Source organism: Pogoniulus pusillus, chromosome 22, assembly GCF_015220805.1.
Source record: "Pogoniulus pusillus isolate bPogPus1 chromosome 22, bPogPus1.pri, whole genome shotgun sequence".
Taxonomy (NCBI): domain Eukaryota; kingdom Metazoa; phylum Chordata; class Aves; order Piciformes; family Lybiidae; genus Pogoniulus; species Pogoniulus pusillus.
Genome location: NC_087285.1, coordinates 8,517,060 through 8,542,631, shown reverse-complemented (window position 1 = coordinate 8,542,631; position 25,572 = coordinate 8,517,060). Strand labels below are relative to the sequence as shown.

At 38.7% G+C, this 25,572-nt stretch overlaps 1 protein-coding gene across 1 annotated transcript in view; it reads right to left on the bottom strand.

The window, feature by feature from the left end:
• The window catches only part of DOCK2 (dedicator of cytokinesis 2), a 167,146-nt gene that overhangs the window by 129,489 nt on the left and 12,085 nt on the right, over positions 1-25,572 (bottom strand). Inside the window, exons 9-24 of the mRNA XM_064161633.1 lie at positions 25,408-25,489; positions 24,788-24,923; positions 24,158-24,233; positions 22,526-22,602; positions 22,054-22,179; positions 21,128-21,252; positions 17,339-17,437; positions 15,854-15,926; positions 15,666-15,769; positions 13,478-13,661; positions 13,287-13,384; positions 11,999-12,088; positions 11,641-11,741; positions 9,149-9,283; positions 4,591-4,699; positions 329-399 (exon numbers count right to left, since the gene is read on the bottom strand). Coding sequence (XP_064017703.1) covers positions 329-399; positions 4,591-4,699; positions 9,149-9,283; positions 11,641-11,741; positions 11,999-12,088; positions 13,287-13,384; positions 13,478-13,661; positions 15,666-15,769; positions 15,854-15,926; positions 17,339-17,437; positions 21,128-21,252; positions 22,054-22,179; positions 22,526-22,602; positions 24,158-24,233; positions 24,788-24,923; positions 25,408-25,489 — 1,686 coding nt within the window. The remainder of the gene's footprint in view (positions 1-328; positions 400-4,590; positions 4,700-9,148; positions 9,284-11,640; positions 11,742-11,998; positions 12,089-13,286; positions 13,385-13,477; positions 13,662-15,665; positions 15,770-15,853; positions 15,927-17,338; positions 17,438-21,127; positions 21,253-22,053; positions 22,180-22,525; positions 22,603-24,157; positions 24,234-24,787; positions 24,924-25,407; positions 25,490-25,572) is intronic.

The following is a 25,572-nucleotide window of genomic DNA, read 5'->3' as shown; positions in this document are numbered from 1 at the left end:
ACTTATTTCAAACTGCTACAATCAGATCTGGTTTTCTGAAACAGTACTTATTGAAGGAAAGGATGACAAGAGAAAAGAAAACAGAAACAGACATATTGTTCCATCTGCTCATTTTTTTCACTGAGTTACTGCTTAAGTATTCGATCGCCATAATGAATTCTGTCATTACGCAAATAGGATGAGAACTCCCTGTTAAACACATATGCCCAGAGTTTCACCACTGTCTTGATCAGCAAAAACTGGCATAGCTTTGTTGACTTAAAATGATCAACAAGAAATAATTGTTCACAGCAGTGATACAAGCAATAAATGCTCAAAAGCAGCTCACCTCAGTAACTTGGCATCAAAGACCATTTCAACATCATGAAGAACTGATGGGATGTACTTCAAAGCAGCAACCTGGATGATACAAAGACTGCATTAGTTTTCTGTGCTTTTCTGCATATGCAGTACACAAAAAATACAGAGCACTCTACAGAAACACATGTACACAGTGTGTGAACCATTCAGATGGAAATTTTGAATCACATTTGAATATAAATTTCACCACACAGTACTAGTCATAACAAGGGCTTTATACAGAGGACATGCCAAAGAACTTAAGTACCATAGTACCAAATGGATCTGTTAGGCCACCACGAGGACTGAGATGATGTCTGTAGATCATATTCTCTTTGTAGACCACTCAGATGGTCATTATGATGCAAATATGCAAACCACGCACTGATCCAAGTGGGGGCTCTGAGATTATATTTTACATTGATTCCATTTCAGAATGTGCCATGCAGGTGACTGAAGTCAGGACAAAAATCATCTATACACTCCAAAGATGAAAAGGGTAAGAAAATTACACGCATCACTATTGTTACATGGGCAACAATACTAAAGTAATTTTCAGGCTCAAACCATCACTAACTTTTATAGCTAACATTTTTAAAGACTTAGTCTTTGGATACTTCAAGCTGCCTGCAATGAGTTTTGCATTCAGAAAAAAGAAAAAAAACAAACCACCTGTGACTTATCTAAGAAGTTTGTATTTCTCAAATACTTTGCATATCCAAAGAGATAGGCTGTGCGTTTTAGCTGACAGCTGTAATCAGTGCCAAGCAAAATTTACATGGGAAAAGTGATCCATAATTAATTAAAAAGGTAAACCTGACCACACTAAGTTTGAAGCAAGACATCAGTCTTCTCTTTCTCTTCTGTCTTCTTATTTCAGTAGGCCACCTACCTAGTTCATGTCAAAGATGTTTGATAAAGAATAGAGCCATCAGTGGCCATGAAACATTTCAAGCAGTGCTCCACTGACATAGTCTGTAGCGCTCTCTGTTTTTCCACATATTCCCCATTCTGCTTTTGTATAGGGAAGATAATGGGAAGGCGATAGCTACCATTCCCCTGCAGATCTGTAGTACCAACTGAACTACAATAACAACTATTTGCCCTGCATTCTTTTCAACTCCCAAGTTTCATTTGCAATTATTGCTTCAAATGATGCACTATGGACACAACTGAGCCACTGCCCTTAATGAAGTCATAAAAATCTCCTAGTAAGCACTACATGTGCTGCATTCTTTAGACCTCAGAGAATTCTTGAAGCAGGATACAGATAAAGCCACAGCACTGTAGAAATTTATTTCTTACATACACGATGTACTCTTAGATTTATTTTAACCTTTACTCCTGACTAAGCTTATTTTCTTCGTGGCCCTTTCCTGCAACACTACATTATACATATTCATGGAATTCATTTACCCATGAGATTAGAAGAACATTCACATAAATCCTAAGAGCTCTGTTTCTTAGTCTAATTTTATTTGCTATTAAGGCAACTTTAACACATTACTCTGCCATCCCCTCTTGGACACTACAATGAAAGCATCACTGTCAGGACCTTTCTGCTCTTACATTCTCATAAATAATCTGTGCAGTTTTAAGTTCTTAGAATCTACTGCAACAGCATGGATGGGATGAAAACATGGGAAAAAATGAAGAGTAAGGCACCATATTCACATTCCATTACTTCTGCACTTTTTAATGTCACAGACCATTATTTATCTGTATGTTTCCATGACCTTGAGAACATGTCATATGATGTTTCTGAAAGCATGCATAGAATTGTGAACACTACTGTCTAAAATCAATGCATAGTAGCAAGCTGGGTATAGCTGACATTTGCAACAGACAAGACCATCTGTAGGTTGAATGCGATATGCCAATTGGGGGACAGAACAGATCTTGGAAAAGAAGTTAAGGCTTGATTTGTAATTTAAGGTTGAGAACACAAGCTGCCAACGCAAGGGCACATTGGCAGACTAAAATCAGACATCAACAGTATGACCTTATAAGAATGTATTATCTGAAACTTAAAAATAATTCAGCAGATTTTATTCTCTAGAATTATAGATTAATTTTCACAAAAGACAAAACACAGCTGCAGAAAATGATGGTTTTTCCCTGACATCCCAACAGAAAGAAAGAAAGTACTAATACCTCTCTACTCCCCTTCAGATTCACCCTAGAGCAAACTATTTACATCTACAGTGCCAGACTACAGGGAGTCTATCCTCAGAAGTACAAAGTATAGAAAACAGTATCACTAAAAGCTAGAAAAATTCACCAGCAATAGCCACAGAGAAGGAACTGATAAATGAAATCTAACTGTCATGTCATCCTTGACAAAATAAATTTAAAAGTATTTAAGTCTAATATCTAGGAAGACCAATGGCACCGTGCATAAGCCAGTCTACATCTACCCAATTGCACCTGGGTAGATTTAGACTGGACATTTGGAAAACCATTTTCACAGTAAAAGTGGTCAGGCATTGGACCAAGCTGCCCAGGGAGGTGGTGCAGTCACCAACAATGGGTGTGTTTATAAGTTGTGTGGATGTGGCACTTGGAATATGGTTTAGGGTGAACCTTGTACAGCAAGAATATCAGTTGGACTTGGTGATGCTAAGGATCTTTTCCAACTTGAATGTTTCTGTGATTCTGTTTAAAAGAATTACAAGAACTATCTGTGAAATATGTCTTAAAATGAGAAATCCTCATCCTCGACATGCACACTGATATTTGTACCACTGAACTTATACCGTTCTCAACCTTGTCTACAAGGGGCAATCCCTTTAGAAAGCAACAGGTCACCAATTAACATGGTTGCTTTCAAACACTATCATGTCAGGAAACTGAAATTATAATTCTCATTGCAGTAGTAGCATGACTTCATGCAATACTCAGGTTGAGAAGCATTCTGTCTATATCTTTAATCAACAACAGAAGCTTCATCACTAGCAGAAGTTTTTTGTTTTTTTTTAAAAAAAGACTAATTTGGATTCACATGTCCATTCCCAGTTTACCAATAAGAAAATAACAATTCAGTCTTTAGTTGTTCAGATCTTATATAAAGTACTGTAAAAAGAAGCCGATATCTACCCTTCTCAGAGCTCAGTCAATTACAAAGCATCTATCAGATTCAAAACAAGAGATTGAAAAGGCAGATTTTTAACTTCTTGTAAACTTACACAGTGTGTAACAAGATTAGGAATTAAGATATGACTCAGAAGATAAAGTTAAATTGAAACAATAAAGTGCTTCTGGCTGCTTGATATGACACATAATTTTATAAGTAACCCATTCCCAGCTGAATTAATATTCAATACAAGTCTGAGTCTGATTTTTATCAGTTAAAGTGACTGGGAAATTACCACTGAATAAAATACTGAGTTCTAAGTGTTCATAGACATTTGGACAACCAAGAATGAAAGGAGTTAATAATTCATATTCCAAGGCTCTACAAACCAGCTCATTTTTACTTTCACTGTCTTGAGAAACCCAATTATTTTAACTTTCTTCAGGGCTCCTAAAACTTTCTTCTTTGATATCTTCAGAGAGTAATCCATTTGAGCTCATTCAACTGATCCTACTAATCCACATTTCACTTCAATTCTTATCAATGACAATTTCAAGCCTGACAGTTTTAAGGCTGTTTTGATATTCTCATTACTTTTCTATTTTTCCAATAGACTTTCAACTTCCTGTCTGGGTGCACAAAATGTAACACCTATGGAGTCCTATGTATTTGCAATATCTCTGAACAACCACCTATCTCTTACCTTAAAAAGTTAACTTTGTGCTACTACACCAATCACTATCATCCCAGATTGTACTTCAAACTAAGATGGTGCAATCTCTGTTTAGAATTACTCTGAAGAAACAAAAGAACTAAAAACTCCCATTGGAAGCTTCAATGCATTAGATCCCTTGAAAGACTGCAGCATCTGCATTTTGGTTCTTTTTTGCTTCTTTCACTCACTATATTCACAAAATTTGTCTTCTACCAACCTTTTCAACCTAGGCTTCAACCTTGATTAGACAGCTCTGGTCTTCCAATAAAGCCAAATTACACAGCACACAACAGAGAAGACAATTCCTAAAAGTGTCTCTTCTCCAATTCAAAAAGGAAAAAACAAAACGGAACAACCATAATACCTCAAATAAACCAAAATCCTCACTAACCAAATTCATGTTAAAAAACAACCAACAAACAGCTCCAAACAAAGCCACTTTTTCCTTCATGCACACACCAACCTGCAACAAAATGGCAGTTTTATGTTGGCTTTTCATCAGGTTGTTGATGGATTCAAAGAGTCTTCTCATAGATTCTTCAAATTCTGTTTGTTCTTTGCCTTCGTATAATCTGTTAACAGATACATGCAGATTCTTTCAGAATCACAAAGCTTCATAGGCCTAAAAGTTGCATATTTAACACTAATCACAAAATATATTGTATAAGCGGGTCCAATAAGATGTACACAGATATTTGATCAATGGGTTGCATTAGCTGTTCATTCTATGGTGTAGCAATTCTTCAGCTTGAACACCACATAAGAATTTAAAATTTTTTTAAAAGCCTATAAAGAACGGTAATTCCCAGATTTGAGCTTGTAAAAAGTGATTTCTAAATGACTTATATAAACACAAAAACTAGTTGTTTAGTTTTTGTCTTTGTTTTTGGTGGGGCTTGGGGCTTTCTTCCACTACAACTGAGTTATTCTAATTTTTCACCTATTACTACTGTTTCTTTCTTCTACTGGTATTGCTGCTTTTTCAAACAGCTATTTTTACTGTCTCCATTAAGCAGTCTGCTTTTGGGAAAACTAAATCTGCACCTAATGCTTAGTAGTTTAAAAATGCATTTAATTTAAGCTTATTCCTTTTTTTCCTCTTCATTCCCTGTCCTGAAAATTGAATATTTCAGATTATCTCTCCAGCATCATTTATACCAGTCATTAAGACTGCTTATGTACACAGTTAACTAATGCTGGGGATATGTCAAATTAGTTACCTGAAAGAGCTGTCGAAAGTTGTGGGTTTGTTGAGTTTGTTTTTTAAACCAAATCAGCAAACAACAACAAAAGAAACCAAACCCCAAACCATGTCATGCTAAGAAAAAAAACAAAAGGGACAAGAGAAGTCTGTAATGTGTGTAGCATTCTGTGAACCAACTGCTGCACCTCCAACATTCTCCTTTCTCCTTCAGAAGAGAAAAAAATCCCTCTTTCTATGGTCGAGTATTTCACTATCATGTGCTTTTCTTTCCAATTTGAAATTTAAGATCATAGGAAAACTATGGACAAATTAAGAACTTCTGTCTGCAGTGAGGAAAACAAAAATCAAACCTGTTATTTATACAGCGACAGGCTAGGAAAAGACCGAGAGGTACACTACTCAGGCCTATGGCCTCTGCACAAGTGTGCTTGTCAGTGAGATTTAAGCCGATTTTTGGAAAGGAACCCCAAGATCCAAAACATCCATGATGCACATCAATGTCCCAGATGAGGGGCAATAGCTCTATATAAAATGCATACCAGAAAAACTTCCATGTGAAAGGCATCTTGAACTAAATGGGCTTCGGTACAACCACATTTAAATAGTAAAGTCATCTTACTTATTTTCAAGTGGTATTTTGGAAATATGGGGGTTGCTTGAGTGATTTACTTTAATATTCTCGAGATTGTGCTATGTAGTGGGCATTTGATTTGTTGAGGTTTATTTTCTCCATGAGAATGAAGTACATGGAAGTTGCACACATATGACTGTATCAGTATGTTTATCACAGGTACTCAACTAATGCACTGAAAGTTTCTTAAACTTGTTTTTTTTTAAATGCAGATGGAAATTTGAAGCTTTCTTGGCTAAAAAGTGCAGGGCAAGGAGGGAGGAAGAAGCATCAGACAACATATATTAAACATGCTTTTAAAAAATTTAAAGCAGGACTAATTTGAGCCAGGTAGAATGACAACCATTTCCTGACTTAGCATCTAGCGTCCATCTAGACACAATTTTCTGTGCTAAATTTCAATTAAAGGCACTTGTTCCAAAAGCAAATTTTACAAGATGACTAATTACCTGCTATAAAACAACTTCATCACAACAGTGTACATAAATTTCACAACTGAAAACAACCTTAGGCCGATGAAAAGGGGAAAGAAAACATTTCATGTTTTCAGAGTCTGTGTTATGTAAACCTTTGGCTAATACATATGACCTTTCTATAATACATAGTCACTGAACAAACAGCTGCAGGACATAACCTTAGTTCAGCTGACTGGAGTAAAAAACATTTTTGCTTTCATTACATCTCTGGAGCTTCAAGAGGATTGAATGAACACAAGTTGAAGTAGAACCTGATTATCTTCACTGTATCTGCCTGACAACGAGATAAAAAAGTCTCCCATTTTATGTCTAATATTAGAAGCCATTATTCATCTCTTTCCTACACAATTTTCACTTTGTAATGTCTCTTACCCTTCAACAAGGCATCTTAGTTTCTTAAGCAGACCGTCAAAATAACAAGATCGATCTAGAGAGCTGTCTTAACTGTATTAATTCAAAATATTTATTTCCAAGAAGGCCAGTCTCTACCCTTAAAACTGCTTCGACTGTACATCCTAACTTTTCCCATAGGAAGAAAACACATTAATCCACTTTTTCCTCTGTATTTTCTTTTTTCATGATCCATCTGACAAGGAAATGGACTGCAAAAGTTGGATCACAACAGCTATATGCAGAAATGCCAGTACCACAAGATACTGTCCATGGGTTAGCTATTTTTGCCTAGAGGCTCCCATTCACAAGAGCAAATTATTACTGCCAATTGTAATCATTCAACAACTGACCTTAGAGCTTCAGACCTCCAGTTAAGGTATTTATTGGGAAAACTAAATGGAGTGGATATGTGAAGTCAATCACCTGAACATGCAACATATTGCAATAATGTAGCAGACTGCCTATTGCACATTTTTTGCTGCCAGGTGATACTAGGGGTTGAAATAGAGACCAAAGTTCTCCCTGCATCAAAACCTCACCTTCTGACCCCCATCTAGACAAGACATTTTTCACAACTCTCTTCACAGTTCCTTTCCTAAAACTCTAAATGTCCCCTTTTGCCATGGCACATAAATTTAAAATACAGCATTCAAACTACTAGCTATATTCAATTCTCCTGAGCACTATGTCCTTCTTTATACTGCTTTTCACCATGTTTATCTGTTTCCATCTAGAAATACTAAAATCCTACAGGACAATTTTTTGAGGCACTCTATCTACCAGGATCACATAACTTTTGAATCTATTCCTGCTTCAATCAAAATTTCATAACTCATCAAATATAGTTAATTTTACCCACTTATAAACCTACAGGGATTTGGGGGACGTGGAGGAGAAAGCAGTGAAATGACATTGTACTAGAGTTCCCACTGAACAGAAGACACATAAACCAGAACATTTTTCTATTCTGTTGAATGCTGACCACAAACATAACATCCAAGCACTCAGTCTACCTGTAGTACAAGGTTTGCCACTACCTATCTTCTGCCATCACATTCCTTCAGCAATGCAGCAGAGTGACAACGTAACAAGTATCAGGGGGGAAACAGCCAGAGGTAGACAGGAAAAAATGTAGCAGAAGAGAGAAAACGGGCATCTGTGGAATATGGTGGGAGGCTTCAAGGGCTGTGAGGAATTGAGTGACAGTGTAGTCTTTCTTCTTCCTCCTCCATTCTCACCATCTCCCTTTTCCCAAACTCTATCACTTGTAAATGTTACACCTGATGTGTTTGGCACAGCTATCCAGCTCTAGTCTGTTGAATTTTCCCTATAAATCCTTTAACCAGAGATCTGAAATTCCAAATGCAGTTGGACAATGATGACTGATAACTACATTCTTCCATGTACCGTCTGATCTGCTAAACATCATTATCTCAAACACAAGTACCCAGCTTCAAGCCATCTGTCACAATGCTTGGCCATCTATTGGTTTCAAGCCAAGGCACCTGAAGCAAAGATTAATCATCCTTTGAAACAGGCTGCCATGACTAAATACATCTCTGGAATGTATACTCTCCAAAAAAAGGCCTTTGCAACATCTGTATTTTAGGCCAGTTGTCAACTCTTATGTTTTAGTCACAAACCCAAGAAATATAGTTTTGTTCTGGAATTGTGTTTTCCTGTTTCTCAGCTCTACTTCTGTTTCTGATATTGGGCTACTAGTTAAATGGCAACAGCCTCAAAACAATACATGTGGCAGGGCAACACTGACAGCCCTGAATGACTCAAGCAAGGTGTGACATACCTGGTCTGAAAAGACAAGGTGTCAGCCTGAATAGCTCTGGAGAAGAGCTGCAGCCTTAACAATGGCAAGAGATAATTCCAGTGGAGTCAGAAATTCCCTCCTTAAAACCATGTGTGACAGCACCATATGACAAACAGTGCACTGCAGGGTCCCGGTGCACACATCTCCCCCTGCTAAAAGGGTATAAAAGGACCACAACTTTGAGTCCATGTGTTGCATTTACCACAGAAGACTCTGCTGGGATGCACACACATCACCAAGAACCTGGACTATTCCTGCAAAATCATTGCTGGATCCAAGGAGTGGTGATATCCTCTCTCTCTTTCCCCTTCTCCTTTTTCTTCCCATTTATCTTCCATTACCAACTGTGTTCACTGGCTCTGCTGAACCCAGCTCCTCAGCTGTGTGGTGTTGGGTCACTTTAACATGCTGCAGGGGAATTTTTTTATCTTGGCATGATCATCCTTGCTGCCCAGGAGTGGCTCAGCATACCAAGTCATGATAGGTACTTACTGCGAAAATAAAGTCCTTGATCTAACAATGAACTTGAAAACATATTCCAGTGCTTTCAGTGTTCTTAAGATAGGCTCACATTGCTCCCCTCGGCTGGAGGTATCCAAGTACGTCTTCAGAACAGTCATTAATTTCCTGAAGTTAAAATACGTTTTTTTTAAATATTTTTTAATTAACTTCTCTAACCTCTCTGGCTCCTCTAAATAAATGTTCATGCTCAGTCAAGCACATACAACAAATGTACTGCTTGGATTGTTGCATTTATGTTGCACAAATACTATCAATACAAATAAATGAGGAAAAAATCTTCTCTGTGAAAGCAGGATAAGAATGTGAAATTTCAGACTTCAACAGCATAACTTCCTGGAAGCACTTTTACAACACAAGGCAACACAAAAATGTTACATCTGCCTACATACATTGAACACTACATGCTCCAAATTAACTGCATATAAATAGTGCCCCGGTCTGGTACACAGCACTATCTGCTTCAAGTACTTATTTTATTTCAGCACTTCCTTTTTTTGCAGCCAAACCAAGGTGGTTTGAGAAACCTACCAAAAAAGCCCACAGAAACTCATATTAAAACTTCATTGTTATGGTTTCATTTTAAAGGATTATCTTAGTATTAATGATGTAATCTTAACTTAGTCATAAGAATTAAAGGCAGTTGTTTGGTGATTTTTTTCCCTTGAGCTGCTACTGAAATAGAAATCTACCATCCCCTCCTCTAAACAAACAAAACTATCATGCACACACTACCTCCACTAACTGAGTGATAGTACACAGGACACATATGTATACACCTATACACACAACTATGCAACCAACAGACACATCCTTAGCCCGACTGCACCAGAGCCTAACTCATAGTTCAGCAACATCCGAATTTCAGCCTCTCGTGCCCATTGTGTTTTTCCATCTACTCCTTTGTGTAGCTCCACTGAATTCACAGCTTCCTTCTGAGCTGGAAGAAAATTTATCCAACTTGTGCACAATGGCAGCCCACTCAGGATCCCTCAACTGCCAAAAACTCCATAAAAGCTAAGTCCATATGAATGACTAAATAGAAACTGCATACATACAGTCACAATATGTTTATAATACATCTGGGACACAGTATATCCTTCCTAACAATGAGTCAGGCCATACACAGCTATTGGCTTATTTCATATATTATTCTGGAAACACAGTATATCTTCCATCTTGTGCATAGAGCCAACAATGCCAAGAAAATCAGGACTGGGGAATAAGCATTACTTCACCTCCACCACTTTGATTATTTCCTTAGAAATGTCCAGTCAATTAAATCTTACCAATATCTTAAGCAAATAAGGCTGTCCTGAGAGATTCCATACTCAGTCTTCTCTTCTTTCACAGTATAAAGCATTACATTACTTAAGTTTATAGCGTATGGAATGAAGGATTTAAGAAGGATTTTCCGAGACAAATAGTGCTCACTCCAACTTTGCTAAAATGTGAGAAAGAATTGATTACGCACTACTGACTTCCAGTTCCAACAACTTCGTGTTCTAATACATTATCTGTGTGGCACTTCCTGTTGAGTTGGAACTGATGCAAATTCAGCACAGGATACCACAAGATATTCTCATCTACTCCAGACTTTCAGTTAAGGTTTTACATCTATTGTTCATATTCCGAATTGAAGTTCTGTTTCCATCTGCCACCCCATTAAGCTGCCAGAACAAGTCTTCAGGCAAATTAAAAAAAGTATCCATCCTGTTATAACACTTTCCCAAGATGAGCACTATCAGATGATGTTACCTTTCTTCATAATTTAAAGGAATTTCATCCTACTATCATCTGCAAACACTTTTAAAAATAAATTAGGAAGCCAGTATCAAATCTGTTGTATAACACATCCCCACAGTTTTAATTCTCTTCAATGAATCCATGTCTTCCTATCTATGCATTATTTGGAAGCTCCAAAAAGAAAGTTAAGAAAAAAACTAAACCAAACCCCCACCAAAACAACCAACCAAACACACACACACCAAAACCGTCCACTGGCATCACCACATAAGACTTCAGCTCACAATAGACCACATATCAAATATCAAAATTCCAGGTCACTGCACCCAGTGCAACATCAGACAGAACTGCATATGAAGATTTGACAGTTCACAAACAATATCTTTATGTTCATGCATTTCAGGTTGAGACCAGGAATGCAGCAGGAGAAGCTTTTACAGTGAAGTACCTTTTGACAAATTGCACAGAATACCGATGAATTGCACAGACATAGCAAAACCCAGACAGAAGAAAAAGGATCATTTAAGCCCAAATTAATTGGTCAATTAACTCTACTTAGGACGATATGTCTCTCACAGGTAGATTTCTGTACAGATAAACAAGCAAGAGCATCAAAACAGCAGTTATCATCTATTACATCATGTAAGTCACAAGCAGGATTTATTTTCTTTTCTGTTGTGGTAAAAGTTTAGAAAGAAAGAGATAGAAGACACACTTACTTGTATGCCAATGTTGCACTAAAATGCTGTTGGATATATGCTTCCAAAACAGTGTTAAAATGCTGAAACTTACGGTCTGCAATGAGTCCAATGATATAGATCTAAACAGACATGGTCATCATTAGCATTTTTTTTATAAAATTACATTTTTCACTTAAATATTTGTCTTCTGAAATTTTTTTTATATTTTGCTATTTCAGAGGTTTTAAAGCAATTTGCCTTTCAGTTAAATAGTAATATTCCATCTGTTCTGCAGATATTTTAAGACTAATTCCCTGAAATAAATAACCTGCTAGCTTATTCAAAATTATATTGTTCCTCACTTCAACACATACAATCCTTACATGCTGATTCTTACCAGAGCATCAAAGACAAGGATGTCGTATGCATTACTGTGGGAATGCTCCATCATGATGTTAAACAGGGCATCCAGTGTATCTTGGAGAAACTACAGAACAACATGAATTGACATACTGACAACCAATTGAACTGGAAAATCTTACAAGTCACTTCTTAATTTAGTTGATTTGCTTTCTCTTAAGTCAGAATTTTAAAGGTTTTCACTGAAATTGTAATTCTGAAAACATTTTGGATTTTGTAGGTTCTAGTTCCTTTACTTTTAACAATCTACCTTCTCAGACATGACTGTCTATATATGGCCTTCCCACCTCCTCAGTCAATCAAATTCATAGATGCTACTCTCATGTATATGCAACAACTGAAAAGGCACTTCAAATTTCTGTGCTCCAGTTCAGCGCCCACTTTACATCACAACAAATTATCCCAGTCACTTGGAACACAAATATTTGTTTAGTTATTAATTAAAAAAAACCCAAACAACAGAACAACTTTTTTCTCCCTCACAATATCTCCAGAGACATATCAAAGGCTCACATTTAGAGTAACATAAATGTAACAGTGGCTATCATTTACCAAAATACTAACAAAATTTTCTTACATTCTCTGAATTAACAAAGAACCTCATTAGATGTACAACACCCTTGATTCACATGCTGATATGAAGGGGGAAAAAATCAAGTATTGTAAAGAAAGCAATAGAAAATATGATATTTCAGATGGACAAAAGCCAACAGTTGAACAAGGGATGTGAAATATGTTATTGCCTTCATATCAAGACTTTAAACAAAACATTCCATACATGCTTAAAATTGAACTTTATCTGTGACATAAACACATGACCAAAGCAACAATCAATCTCATAATATTCTAGGTATGCAATTCCCCATTCACCCACACTTCCAGTAAAGCAAAAAAAAAAAAAGGAAAGCAGGAAAAGATCCTTATAAATAGCTGGGAGCAACAAATAAAAAACCAATTGCTAATACTGTGAAGAATCCTGTCTGGGTGCTTAACTCCTTGCTCCACTAATGACAATCTGTGATCATCTTGTGTGAGCTATCCCTAAAAAAGGCATTGCACTGAATGACACTTACGAAGGAAGTATAATTGACAGACCTTTTTAAGTTCCTGTCTTTACTGTACAGGTATCTCTAAGGTCCTGTGTTTACTGTAACTGACCCACCCATTTCCTTTTCTTTGTGAAAGTATGTAGTATTTTTTGTCCAGAGTATGAAAGGACATATGAAATAACTATTATTGGAATAAAATAATTAGAGAAGACATACCTTCACAACTTCTTCTCCATCCACTATCTTCAGTTTTTCCAGGTTTTCCTGCAGCAGCTCTGGCTTCATACGCCACTTCAAGAGCCCCAGTAAGCCCACTAATAGAAAACAAATGGCCAGACATTCAAATTTGAAGTCTAACTTATCATTTGAGCAAATGTTTTCCTTCTCCCAGTTTAGAAGATACATACCATTCTGAGTTAACTTGGTAGAACAAACAAGGCTTGAAATATAAAATGCATCTCGTGAGCTTACTGAAAGCCCTCCTACAAGATTTGAATTCCTGAGCATGGTTGCTGCTTTATTTTCGATGTGTTGACGTGTAGAAGGTAATGTCAAATAAGCACCAGCATCCTCCATTTTTTTACTATCCCCCTGAAAAACAACACACCATTTCTTATGTATATCACACCAGTGGATTTAAAACTGATTTCGTACTTTCTGCACAGTAAACAAAAAAAAAGCTACATTTCCATAAATTTAAATGGATGCATTGAAAGATAAAGAATACCCAGGTCCCTGCACAGCCTGTGCAAGTAAGCCAGGTGTCAATGTTTTGCAGCATGAAAGGCTGCTATGAACACACAGGGAAAACACAACAGTGAAATTATAAAGGTAACAAACTCTGAGAAGTGAGATCATGGGCAGAGTAAAAGCAAGAGCAGATTTCTTACTGAAATATCAATAGCTACAGAAGACAACAGACTACTGAGGATCACCTTGATAACAGTAGGCAGGCTATAAACAACACAGTTACATGACTTAAGACCAGGAAATGAACTGAGCAAGGAAAGAGTAGCAGCAGTATTTTGATATGTCCAATATAATTTAATATCTGGATATTTACCATGAAAGATCAAGGCATGGTAAGACTATATTTTAAGTTGGACAATATGCCACAGTAACTGACACAAATATTATGGAATTTACACTTTCCAGTAGAACAAACAATACTAAAGTAGAGCCAAGAGCAAGTTTTTCCCCTCCTCTCTAATCAGTCTTCATGTCATAATCTTCATGGGTTTTTTGTGTCTTAGCTTTTGATTCATACCCTAGACTGATTTTTAGAGCAGGGGTCAAAAGCATACCTGTCACTCTAAGTTTATGAGTCCTGTCACTTAAATCTGCAACATTGTGATAGATCTGACTCAACTGCTGACCCTTAGTCTACAACTGTGCATAAACAAGGAGATACTAAAACCATAGCCTGGAATAATTTTCCAAAGTTTTGGAGTTGTATGTGATTCACTAACTGTTAAGTCTCAACTTCCTATCAGACAAGAAGGACGGTTAAAAATTTACTAGAGACACCTAGACAGATAAAAGGCAAAATCCTTAGGTAGCAGAACAGACAGCATTACTAATGTTTATGAGGGTACCAAGCTTGCTAAATAATTATTTGTATTTCTGGAAGCAGTATCTTGACTTCCTCTTGAGACAAGTTCAAGAGATGATGGGGAAAAGAATTACAGCTTTCATCCAGAAGTACATAAAACAGACTCAGTGCCTGCAGGTAGCAAAAGGAAAAGCCCACTGCCCAAAGGTTTCCATTTTCAAGTTATTTCTTTTGAGAGACCAGATGTACAGTGTTTAAAACACAGCTTACAATTACTGCTTTTAATACTAGAAGAAGCAAACATATGTCAGAGAATCTGTCTGCTTCTCACAACATAAACTAGGTCAACTCTGTTTAGCATTTCTCATCCATGCTGTCACTTAAGTTAAAAACGCTGGGTTGATGCAGGAATGAATTAGATGGAATTTCATAATCAACATTAACCACACCGACAGTGCAATCATTATTTTCCTTCTGGTCTAAGTATTTATCTGTGTTATCATGAAGAAGATAAATAGCCACACAGTGTTGTTAATCTTCATTGGGCTACCTAAATGACTTGGTCTAGTTGTGTGCCTCTCACTTGCCATTAATAACAGCAGACTAGTTTAACTAAAAAGACAACTTCTTAGAAACACAAAGCAATGCCAATCAATTTCTGAAGATCACATTCCCTGATTATTCTCGTGATAAAGATTCTACATGAATTACAACAGTTTTCCCCCACTTCAGCAAGACTAATGGTACACATCCAGGTACTAAGGTTCTTCTATACTAGAGGTCAAAAGCACAAACTTCAGTGAAAACAACAGGATGGACAAGCGTCTCATCGTGTTTTGATAACAACTGTAAAATTTAAAGACATGTTTACTGACCACAGAAGAGTGGTTTTTTTTTGTTCAAATGAAAAAACATATTATTTATCTTCAACAGATTAGTAAAACTATTCTGTGGACAAGGAAATAAACAATGCAGTCTAAAACAACAGTGTGTAAAAAGGTGTGTTTTCTTTATGGGAAAGATGAGAATAATTGATTCAGTACCTTTAGGACTAACAAATCATGGATGCCATCTTGAAGAGTTGTTCCGTCCTCCTTCATTAGTCTTACGTAGGCCATTGCAAAATTCTTTTCTCCTTTATCTTTAGCTGCAAAGCAACATATTTTCAGCTGACTATCCAACAATGAATTAAAATTCACTAAAAAAAAAAAAAAAATCATCTCCTACTTACACTCCTGAGACGATCTGTGCCTGAACATGAAGCGCAGATGTATCCTCTGCATGTCTTCAATAGGGACTGCTACCTTTTGTGAAATCAGAAAACAATTAGCCAGGTGGGGAGAAGCTGTTTTCAGCTGTAATGAGCTCCTATTATAGAACAAATAAGTATCACTTTTGCTGGTTCCACAAAGCCTTTTCACAGATGATTTAAAACTATTGAGCCTGACCACAGTAGCAGAAGTAGTTGATAATCAACTACCTATTAGCCTTTCCTCGAAGTTTAGCACCACCAAAATAAAGAAGCACTGCATCCAAGTTCTTGTATGCTGGAAAATACTGAAGCATACTGCAGTCTTACTACTTACCCCATTAACCACACAATTATGCAGCACCTCTGAACTACAAAATATTAACGTTTCATGTACGAAGGATAACAACTAATTTAACAGACTTGTGAAAAGGATGAAAAAATGCTACCAAAATATATTTCTGTAATTGAAGTCACTTTCAAAATCTTGAGTAGAGTCCTGGGAACTTATGATTGCTTTATTCTTAAGATAGCATGCCTATTTATAACTATCATGAACAAAAAAATCTGCCACAGAAAAAAAAACACAATTTCTTTCATATTATTGAGTTTACAGTTCTAAAACTTTATAGATTTCTACTCTTTTGTATTCCTTCATATCTTACCTCTACCCATCTTACTGCTTACCATGTATTCCCACGAACTACATAGCTTCCTTTTAAAAAGCACCTACTGCTAATGATTCTGTATACAAGTCAGAATTGTAGAGTAATTTTCAAAATAAACTATTATACTCAGCAAAACCCAGAATGGGCCCATGTTTTCAATACAATAATCTTGTTCCAAATCACACTTCTGTTCCCTCCCTGTCTTGCCCGGTATCAGCAGCACGGCTTGGTGCTGTAATTGCAGGCTTTTCATACATGGCAATATCATCTTCAACAAAAATCACTCTTACTAGCAAGCCTGAAATATCATTTCAAAGAACTAGTTCTGGAAGCTTCTAGGCATTTTCCAGTCAAAGACACTAAAGCTAGATGAGATAATTATTGGTGTGTCTCTAAAATAACATAAGACAGTTTTTCCTCTTTGAAAAATCATAATATTTGGGAGATGGTGGGTTTATGTTATTGTTTTGGGGTTTTCTCATCATGCAATTGAAGCTACTCATCCTCATCATTTCACCACAAATGAATAAATGCAATACTTCATTTTTGATGAGCCATGTCAGGATACCAAATTATCTAAAATGACCTCACTTGTTTTGCTAAACAAATTCTTACATCATTTTCTAGGCCAAATTTTAAGCCTCACTAATCATGTATCTTTAATAACTGATGCATGATTAAGTCTCCAACTGCATACAGGACCAAGTCATCTTTCAGAAAAAGCTGATGCTGTGCAACTTTTCTGTGTGAGGAACCACAAAGTGAAGAGAAAAAAAAGGGAAAGGTATTGACCCCATACCTTTAATGTTTCCATCCAACGTGGCTGCTTGACCTGATAGTAAAGAACTGATCTGTATTCACTCACAGGTTTGTCCCCTGCTCCCAAGCAAACAGCATTCTCACAAAAAGAAAGGAAGAGACAGTATTTAGAAGCTCACATCAGTGATCTGTTTGAATTCAACAAAACTAACACACACCTCAAGGCACCAGACGCTACACTTCCCCAGCACTCCCAGTGCTGGCCAGAGGAGCAGCTTTACTTTAGCGCGGGCAGTTACCACTGTGGGACGGCCCTCCCTGAGGCACCAAGCCAGGGCGGCTGCAGCCCTCCCTGAGGCACCAAGCCAGGGCGGCTGCAGCCCTCCCTGAGGCACCAAGCCACAGTGGCCATGGCCTCCCTGAGGCACCAAGCCAGGGGGGCCACAGGCCTTCCTGAGGCACCAAGCCGGGGGGGCCACAGGCCTTCCTGAGGCACCAAGCCGGGGGGGCCACAGGCCTTCCTGAGGCACCAAGCACCAAGCCGGGGTGGGCCACAGGCCTTCCTGAGGCACCAAGCCAGGGGGGCCACAGGCCTTCCTGAGGCACCAAGCCAGGGGGGCCACAGGCCTTCCTGAGGCACCAAGCCCGGGGGGCCACAGGCCTTCCTGAGGCACCAAGCCCGAGGCGGCCACAGGCCTTCCTGAGGCACCAAGCACCAAGCCGGGGTGGGCCACAGGCCTTCCTGAGGCACCAAGCCCGGGGGGCCACAGGCCTTCCTGAGGCACCAAGCCCGAGGCGGCCACAGGCCTTCCTGAGGCACCAAGCACCAAGCCGGGGTGGGCCACAGGCCTTCCTGAGGCACCAAGCCAGGGGGGCCACAGGCCTTCCTGAGGCACCAAGCCCAGGGGGCCACAGGCCTTCCTGAGGCACCAAGCCAGGGGGGCCACAGGCCTTCCTGAGGCACCAAGCCGGGGGGGCCACAGGCCTTCCTGAGGCACCAAGCACCAAGCCAGGGGGGCCACAGGCCTTCCTGAGGCACCAAGCACCAAGCCAGGGGGGCCACAGGCCTTCCTGAGGCACCAAGCACCAAGCCCGGGGGGCCACAGGCCTTCCTGAGGCACCAAGCCTGAGGCAGCCACAGGCCTTCCTGAGGCACCAAGCACCAAGCCTGAGGCAGCCACAGGCCTTCCTGAGGCACCAAGCCAGGGGGGCCACAGGCCTTCCTGAGGCACCAAGCACCAAGCCTGAGGCAGCCACAGGCCTTCCTGAGGCACCAAGCCAGGGGGGCCACAGGCCTTCCTGAGGCACCAAGCCCGAGGCGGCCACAGGCCTTCCTGAGGCACCAAGCCAGGGGGGGCCACAGGCCTTCCTGAGGCACCAAGCCAGGGGGGGGAGCCACAAGCCTTCCTGAGGCGCCAAGCTGGGGGGGGACCCATCACCCCTAGGCTCCACTTGTTGCCATCAGCTGCATGTTCACAGCACTCCAGACACCTTCAGAGCATCCATGAGGAGAGGGCCAGAGCCAGGGCACTGGGCTGTACCTCTGTGGCTTTGTAAACCTGACCCGGACATGGCATCACTCAGAATTAAATGCTGGAAGCACCATCAGAGGAATCACTAAATGATAACACCACTTTCCCAAGCCTCTGAACATGTCGAAACCAAACATTTTCTCTAGTCATACTGGGCCTAGGCACAGAGTGCATGTTACAAGAGCTGCACAGTGGCCTGGAAGAACCACGCCTGAGAGATAAACTTTTATAGACTTGATTTCTGAAATGTAAGCCATTCTGTCAAGTGTAAGAAATACACAAAGCAAAAGTCATCCAACTTGATCACAGCATCTATTTCTCCATTTACTTAAAAACACTCTATTCCAGCAGACTCTCCAAAGCCTTCAGCCACCTACCAGAGGTGACTTCCAAGCTAATCATGCTGACAGTGCATCTGCCTGCACTTGTTCAGCATTTACAATTGCCCATTCTCTAGAGACTATTACAACTGGGACAGATCTAACTCCAAGTTTTGACTGAGTTCAAACCCTATTGTCATCTAGGAATTGAGCTTGTTTAGTGAACCTTGGGAGACTCTTGGCCCACATCTGCATTTGCCATCTGACTGTGGTTGAGGATTGTACACCCAAAGTGACTGTTAACACTGACAACCAGAGAAGCAAGACTACAGTAACTAGCACAAAGGTGCTGAAAATCCAGACCATCTTTGAAGTCTGCTTCAAACATCAAGACGCCTTGTGGGAAGAAAGGTGTAATGTTGATACCTGACGATGATTTGTGAAGTCTGGTCAGAGTGATTTAGTTGCAGAAACATATGCCTCATCTTCCTGAATGGACATTTTGCAAGGCTTATGCACCAACTTGTTTGAATATAGTCTGTGACACTGACTTAGAAAAACAGAGCCTTTTACTCACAAGAGCAAATCTAGTGCTAGTTCTCCAACTACAACTAGTCTACATCTAAGCAGAGCTTCCTGCTTAAGGAATATATACTAGTTCTGATTAATGGATAATTAGAAACACTGAAATTAATGTAAACCCTGAAAGGTTATTGGTATTCGTTTATCTTTTTCGAAGCTATAAGGGAAAAGCTGTTATTTCTCTTACTGCTTGCATCCAGAAGCATTTCAAGTAACTCCTCAATATAGTTGCTTACACATATCTAAGACATATTACTCACAGAAAGCAGAGACAAACAGGACACATATTTCAGATCAGAAAGTGACAAAGCTACTTTCTCCTAGAATTTGCAGAAGGATGCATCTGCAGAACTGAATATAAATAATGTCAGAATGAAAGATTTAATGCACTGTCATAGGTTTATTGCTTTCAGGACACTCTGGTGTATGTATTTGAAGCCTATTATTTAGGAATAGTCAGAACAGAGACTGCGAGGTTTATTTCACAGAGTTAGCTACATGCAAGTCATGTAATCGAGTGTTTTCATATGTACAGCTAGAGTTTTTTGATCAGGGTTACAGTTCCTTGTATGGACCCTAATCATTACATGGGTTTAGGATTTTCTTCACTCAAACTTTTCAACTCAACTACAGGTCAAGCATTTAATTGCAGTTCATAAATATACTTGACCAAATCATGAGCCACAATGAGTTATTCCATTTTTATTTTAGCTCAAGATATGTCATTATAATTTCACCCTCATGATCACAGTGCTGATCTATTGAATAGTACAAGACTCAGGAAAGCAAAGGCCAAAAATCCCCTGGAATACTTAACTGTTGTTAAAAAGTCTGAAGGAAAAGACAAGAATTACTCAAAGGAGAGCCAGACAAGCTAAAATACACTCTAAATATTTATGTGGCATATGTACAGTGTTCACACTCCTCCATTGCCTCTAACTTAGTTATTGGTCATGTAATTCATTCAAGGGACAATGGCACAGTCTTTCTGGTACAAATCAGGGGTTTGTTATGTACCAGAAACAGTTCTTCTGACATTTTCATGTGCCTATTACATTCCTCTGGGAATTTCCACCAGAAAAACCCTAGAGTAAGAATGCGGTAATTGTCAGAAACAGTATCTGTGCCCTGGCACAGTTAAAATAGGTCATTCAGGCTTATTTGTCATTACAGTTTTATGCAAGACAGTTATGGGACTTCAACAGATATGTTACTTCAGACATCATAAAATGTGTCAGGCACAAGATTTCACAAGATGACAGAAGTGAAGGAAGTGCAAGTTATTACACAACGGTATCTTATAAACATTTATAAGAAGTTTAAGGCTTACTTCTCTCACCTAACTATAACAGTAGACATTTTTCCAAGTCACTCAGAGGGAAAAAGAAAACTTACTGGTATCACTTTTCCTTCTTCATCACAGACACACATAATCACTTCCACATTTCTCTGAGTTGTTTTATTGTATTTATCAAAATCGCCATACAGCAGTGTAATATAAATGTCATTTCTTATATCTCCTAAAACAGAAATTGAAATGTTGAAAAAATATCAATAAAAGCAGCAGTGAGAGCATAGAGTCAACTGAAATTCATAAAATAATCTAATTTTTTTTTGCAGGGAAACAGATAAAAAAGGCCTTATTTTCGACGTGAACTTCAATTTTCATCTCTGTTATGCTTAGCTAAGAAGCTTGTACAGTGTGAAGTGAACCAATGGGGAGTACTCAATGTGACTTGCAGCAATTCTCGTCCTGCACTGACATCTGCTGGTGTCAGATGTTGCCATTACTTGAATTTTCCCAGTCTACAGCTCTTTTTCTAGAGGCTAATTCATACAATAATTTGTATTGTTTGGGGGTTTTTTTGGTTTTGTTTTTCTTGAGGGAGGTGTTTTTTGTTTTTCATCAACATGATTTTAATTGGAAAACATCTTACCATAAATAAAAATCAAGAGACTGAAGAAACTAATCTCATGAGTTTATTGCTATTAAATTACCAAAAAGATAAAGTTAATTCAAAATTTCACATAAGTATCCATCATAATCTACTTAGAAGACAAGAAATCTATGCCCACATGGCTGTGATTATTCCTCATTGTCTTGATCTTATTTTTTTCCTCTTTATGTACTAGCAAATACTTACCAAGGACTTCACTATTTTATATAGGCCTCTAATATTAGAACATAACTTACCATAAATAATAAATTCAGCAGAGCCACGGAGTTACCCATTAGTTAACTACAAAACTAAGTAAACGAGGCAGTAGCTGATGCTCATTAACCATGAGAATGAATATATCCCCAACAATTCTATTCCTACCTGGCATGATTATTTCAGGAAATCCTAGCTTTCTAGCAACAACTGTGGTTCTGTCCACAAGATGTGGATAGTCCTTCCTAGTCTGAATCACATCTCCAACAAGCATTTTCACAGTTACCCAGAGACCTGTTAAGAGGAAAAGATGACTTTTATGGAAACAAAACAAACAAAAACAAAACATCTCTTCACATGATTGGCTCTTCTACCCACCAGAATGGTGAGAAGAATTAATTTCCTCCAATTCCTGTAGCTGAAGACAAAGCCTCTAAAATCCAAACCTCTAGCTACTAGGAGTCTCCAAGTTCTTGCAACAAACTCAAGATTATTCACTTCCAGCATCGAAGTTGACTCACGCCTACATGGTGCTTCAGCTCTAACAGAAATGCCTGTCTCTCAACAGTAAACAATATAAAATGATGTTCCACAGAAAGACCTCATTGCTTCATTTAAAAGTAAATAAAGGCTACTTTACCTTGTCCACCACTGTCTCCCTTTGATGCAGTGACTTTGCTTAGGAGACTGTGTAAAAAGTCATTCTCTGCTACTACCCTGCAGGAGAAATAAGAATGTCTGCTAAGAATTAAGTGCTAGATATATCAAACACTATTGGGAACACAGGTGACAAACAGCCTCAGCCTTCTTAGCTGTACTTGATTTTGTTATGATATGTTCTATAATTTCATTATCTCTTACTCCAAGTTGCAGACAACTCACATTAAGCTTATGCATACACAAGTGAGAAAAATTAAACAGACATTTTGTGACAGACTGACAGTATGAAAGCTTATTATTTGGTAGGAATGGACACCACAACTATATGCAAAATGGCAGTTCAATCCACTCTCCCTGAAAAACAGCCTGAGAAAGGGATTTGGAATGCTTTTCACATTCTTTTGAAATCAGAAACAAATTTTCACCATAACAAACACTTGGATGGAATTATAAACAAGTGAAGCAATAAAGCAGCGTGGCACCAAGTCACAGAATGTTAGGGGTTGGAAGGAACCTCCAGAGATTAAGTCCAAACCCCTGTCAATCAAGATCAAGGCAGGTTTTGAAAGTCTCCAAAGAAAGAGCCTCCACAACCTCTCTGAGCAGCCTGTTTCAGGGCTACATCACCCTCATCATCAAGGTCTCCTCATGTTGAGGTCAAAGTTCATGTGTTCTAGCTTGTACCCATTGTCAGTTTTGCTATCACTGGGCACCACCAAAAAGAGACTGGCATCCTCATCCTGACACCCACTCCTTAGATCCTTATAGACATGGATAAGAACCACACTCAGTCTTCTCTTCTCCAGACTAAACAGCCCCAGTGTCATGTTTCTGTCATACTTGTGTCGTTCAGAGTAACATTTTTTCCTCCATAGTACACACTAGTTGTGCTGTGTAGAATACAGAAACATTTCCAGTGAGTACTGGCATATCTGCATTTGGTCTGTGAGCACCACATTCTGAGGCAGGTGGTCTAGTATTTCTTTTGCATGTAGGCAATGAATGACGATTCAGTTGCTTTGCAAGGCAAAACAGATTTGCACTCATTTGTCTCAAATGTCAAACAGAATCAAGCAGAAATCACTAGGAATGCCAAGCTTACTGCTGAGTAGGTGTAACTATTTGACTTGCGTTTTGTTGACTAGACGTGGTGCCAGCTGTCTGAAGGAGCACATTCACAAAAACAAGGAAGGATTTAAGTTGGAAGAGACCTTAGAGTTCGTCTACTCCACAATCTCCCCACAATGGGCAGGTTGGCCTCTCAATTACACTTCGCTGCTCAAGGCCTCATCCATTCCGGCCTTGAACCCCAGGGAGGAGGCATTCACAACCTCCTCAGGAAGCTTATTCCAGAGTCCCACCACTCTTGTGCTGAAGAACAGCTTCCTAAGAAACGGTCTAAAACTACTGTCCCTCACCTTAAAACCATTCCTCCTTGTCCTGTCACTGCATTAAATACCTTTTGAAGTGGTAGTTAAATAATTAGCACTGTTATAAAATTATTCTGAGATTTATTTTTCTTGCAACATTTCACAGGTTGTTACAGCAGAAGACAAATCAAAGTATTTTTGCGTGCATAAAAAAGGAAATAAGATATCTAGGATTGACTTACGGGTGGAAGGGAATGAAATGCTGCTTTTCTTCATCACTTTCAGCTTTTCCCTTTATGATATCTGTAATATCCATAACTAGAAGAGAAAAATCATCAAAACATAATAGCACTGCAAAATAGTTCCTCTTATCTAGGAGTAATGTGCATTAATGTTCTTGTGCCTCAAAGAGAATATTGGTTTTTCACTAGAAAGCAGTTTAACAGTAGATTTGTGAGGCAGAACATTTAGAGCCAAGTCCACAGGACAAACATGTGAAGAAATAATTACTTCAGATGAATTTTGGGTTGATCCTGCAAATACAGTTGTGAGAGTACATGGGTGGTGCTGTGGGGATATAATCATAACTTCTATGTTATGTGCAAGAAATTCTTTTACCATATTCTGGTACTGTGCTTTTGTTCACATCACATAGCAGTAAGTATGAATTATTAAGAAACTAAATTCTGAAGCACAATTCTAACCTGAATTAAAATGCTATGGAGGTGCAGACTTCAAGGTCTTAAAAAAACAAAATTTGGAAGATAGCTGATAGAATTATTTTTTTATTGTGGCATGTTGTGGTTTGGTCCAGGGTTGGCAAGTATCACTGTGGTCCTGCTTCAGAAACAGCACAGGAGAACATCAGTTACCTGCCACTCCAAAAGGCCTCCTTAGTCCCTGTGTATATTTCTTTGAGTTACTGTCTTTGAGATCCATCCTTCCCACTCGAACTATTTGGCAAACTAAATAAATTTTGTCTCTGCTAAGGTCTTTATTTCCAAGATCCTAGGATACAAACAAAAAAATCAAGGCAATTTTACTTGGGGAAGAATCACGTTGTGTAACTCAAACAGGAGCTCCAATGAATAGTCGAGCCACGGTAATCAATAGGGGTGAAAAAAAAACCCACAAACAAAAACCGAAACACCAACCCACAAAACAAATCCAGAAGCAAAAAAGAAGAAACCCCTGCCAGTTCTAAGTTTAAAAAAGTCAAAGAAATGGACATGACAGTAGAAACCAAAAAGTACAGTACATTAAACAATAAACACATCAAGTCATCAATAAATTCATGAAGCAATAAACTGATTTGAAGGAAGGACAATGAAGCATTGTCACTGCCTGAAAGCACTTAGTGGTTCAGAATCTTGCTCTGTTACTAGGATTCCTTCTGCTTCCTTCTTCATACTGTTCCATCTTCAGCAGTGCTGATAGCAACCACACAGAAAAGACAATGCAATTTGCAAATACAAAGTGAACTTATACTTACTGTGAACACTACTTTAAGATTGTTGAGCATATCAATTTCCTTTGGAAAGCCTCTACTCCCCCATCTCACCAAGTAGTTCTCACTGTTTTGAGGATAAATACCTTATTGCCATGTGGTTTAAACATTCCTTCCTTTCACAGTACATTAAAAAACCATAGAACATAA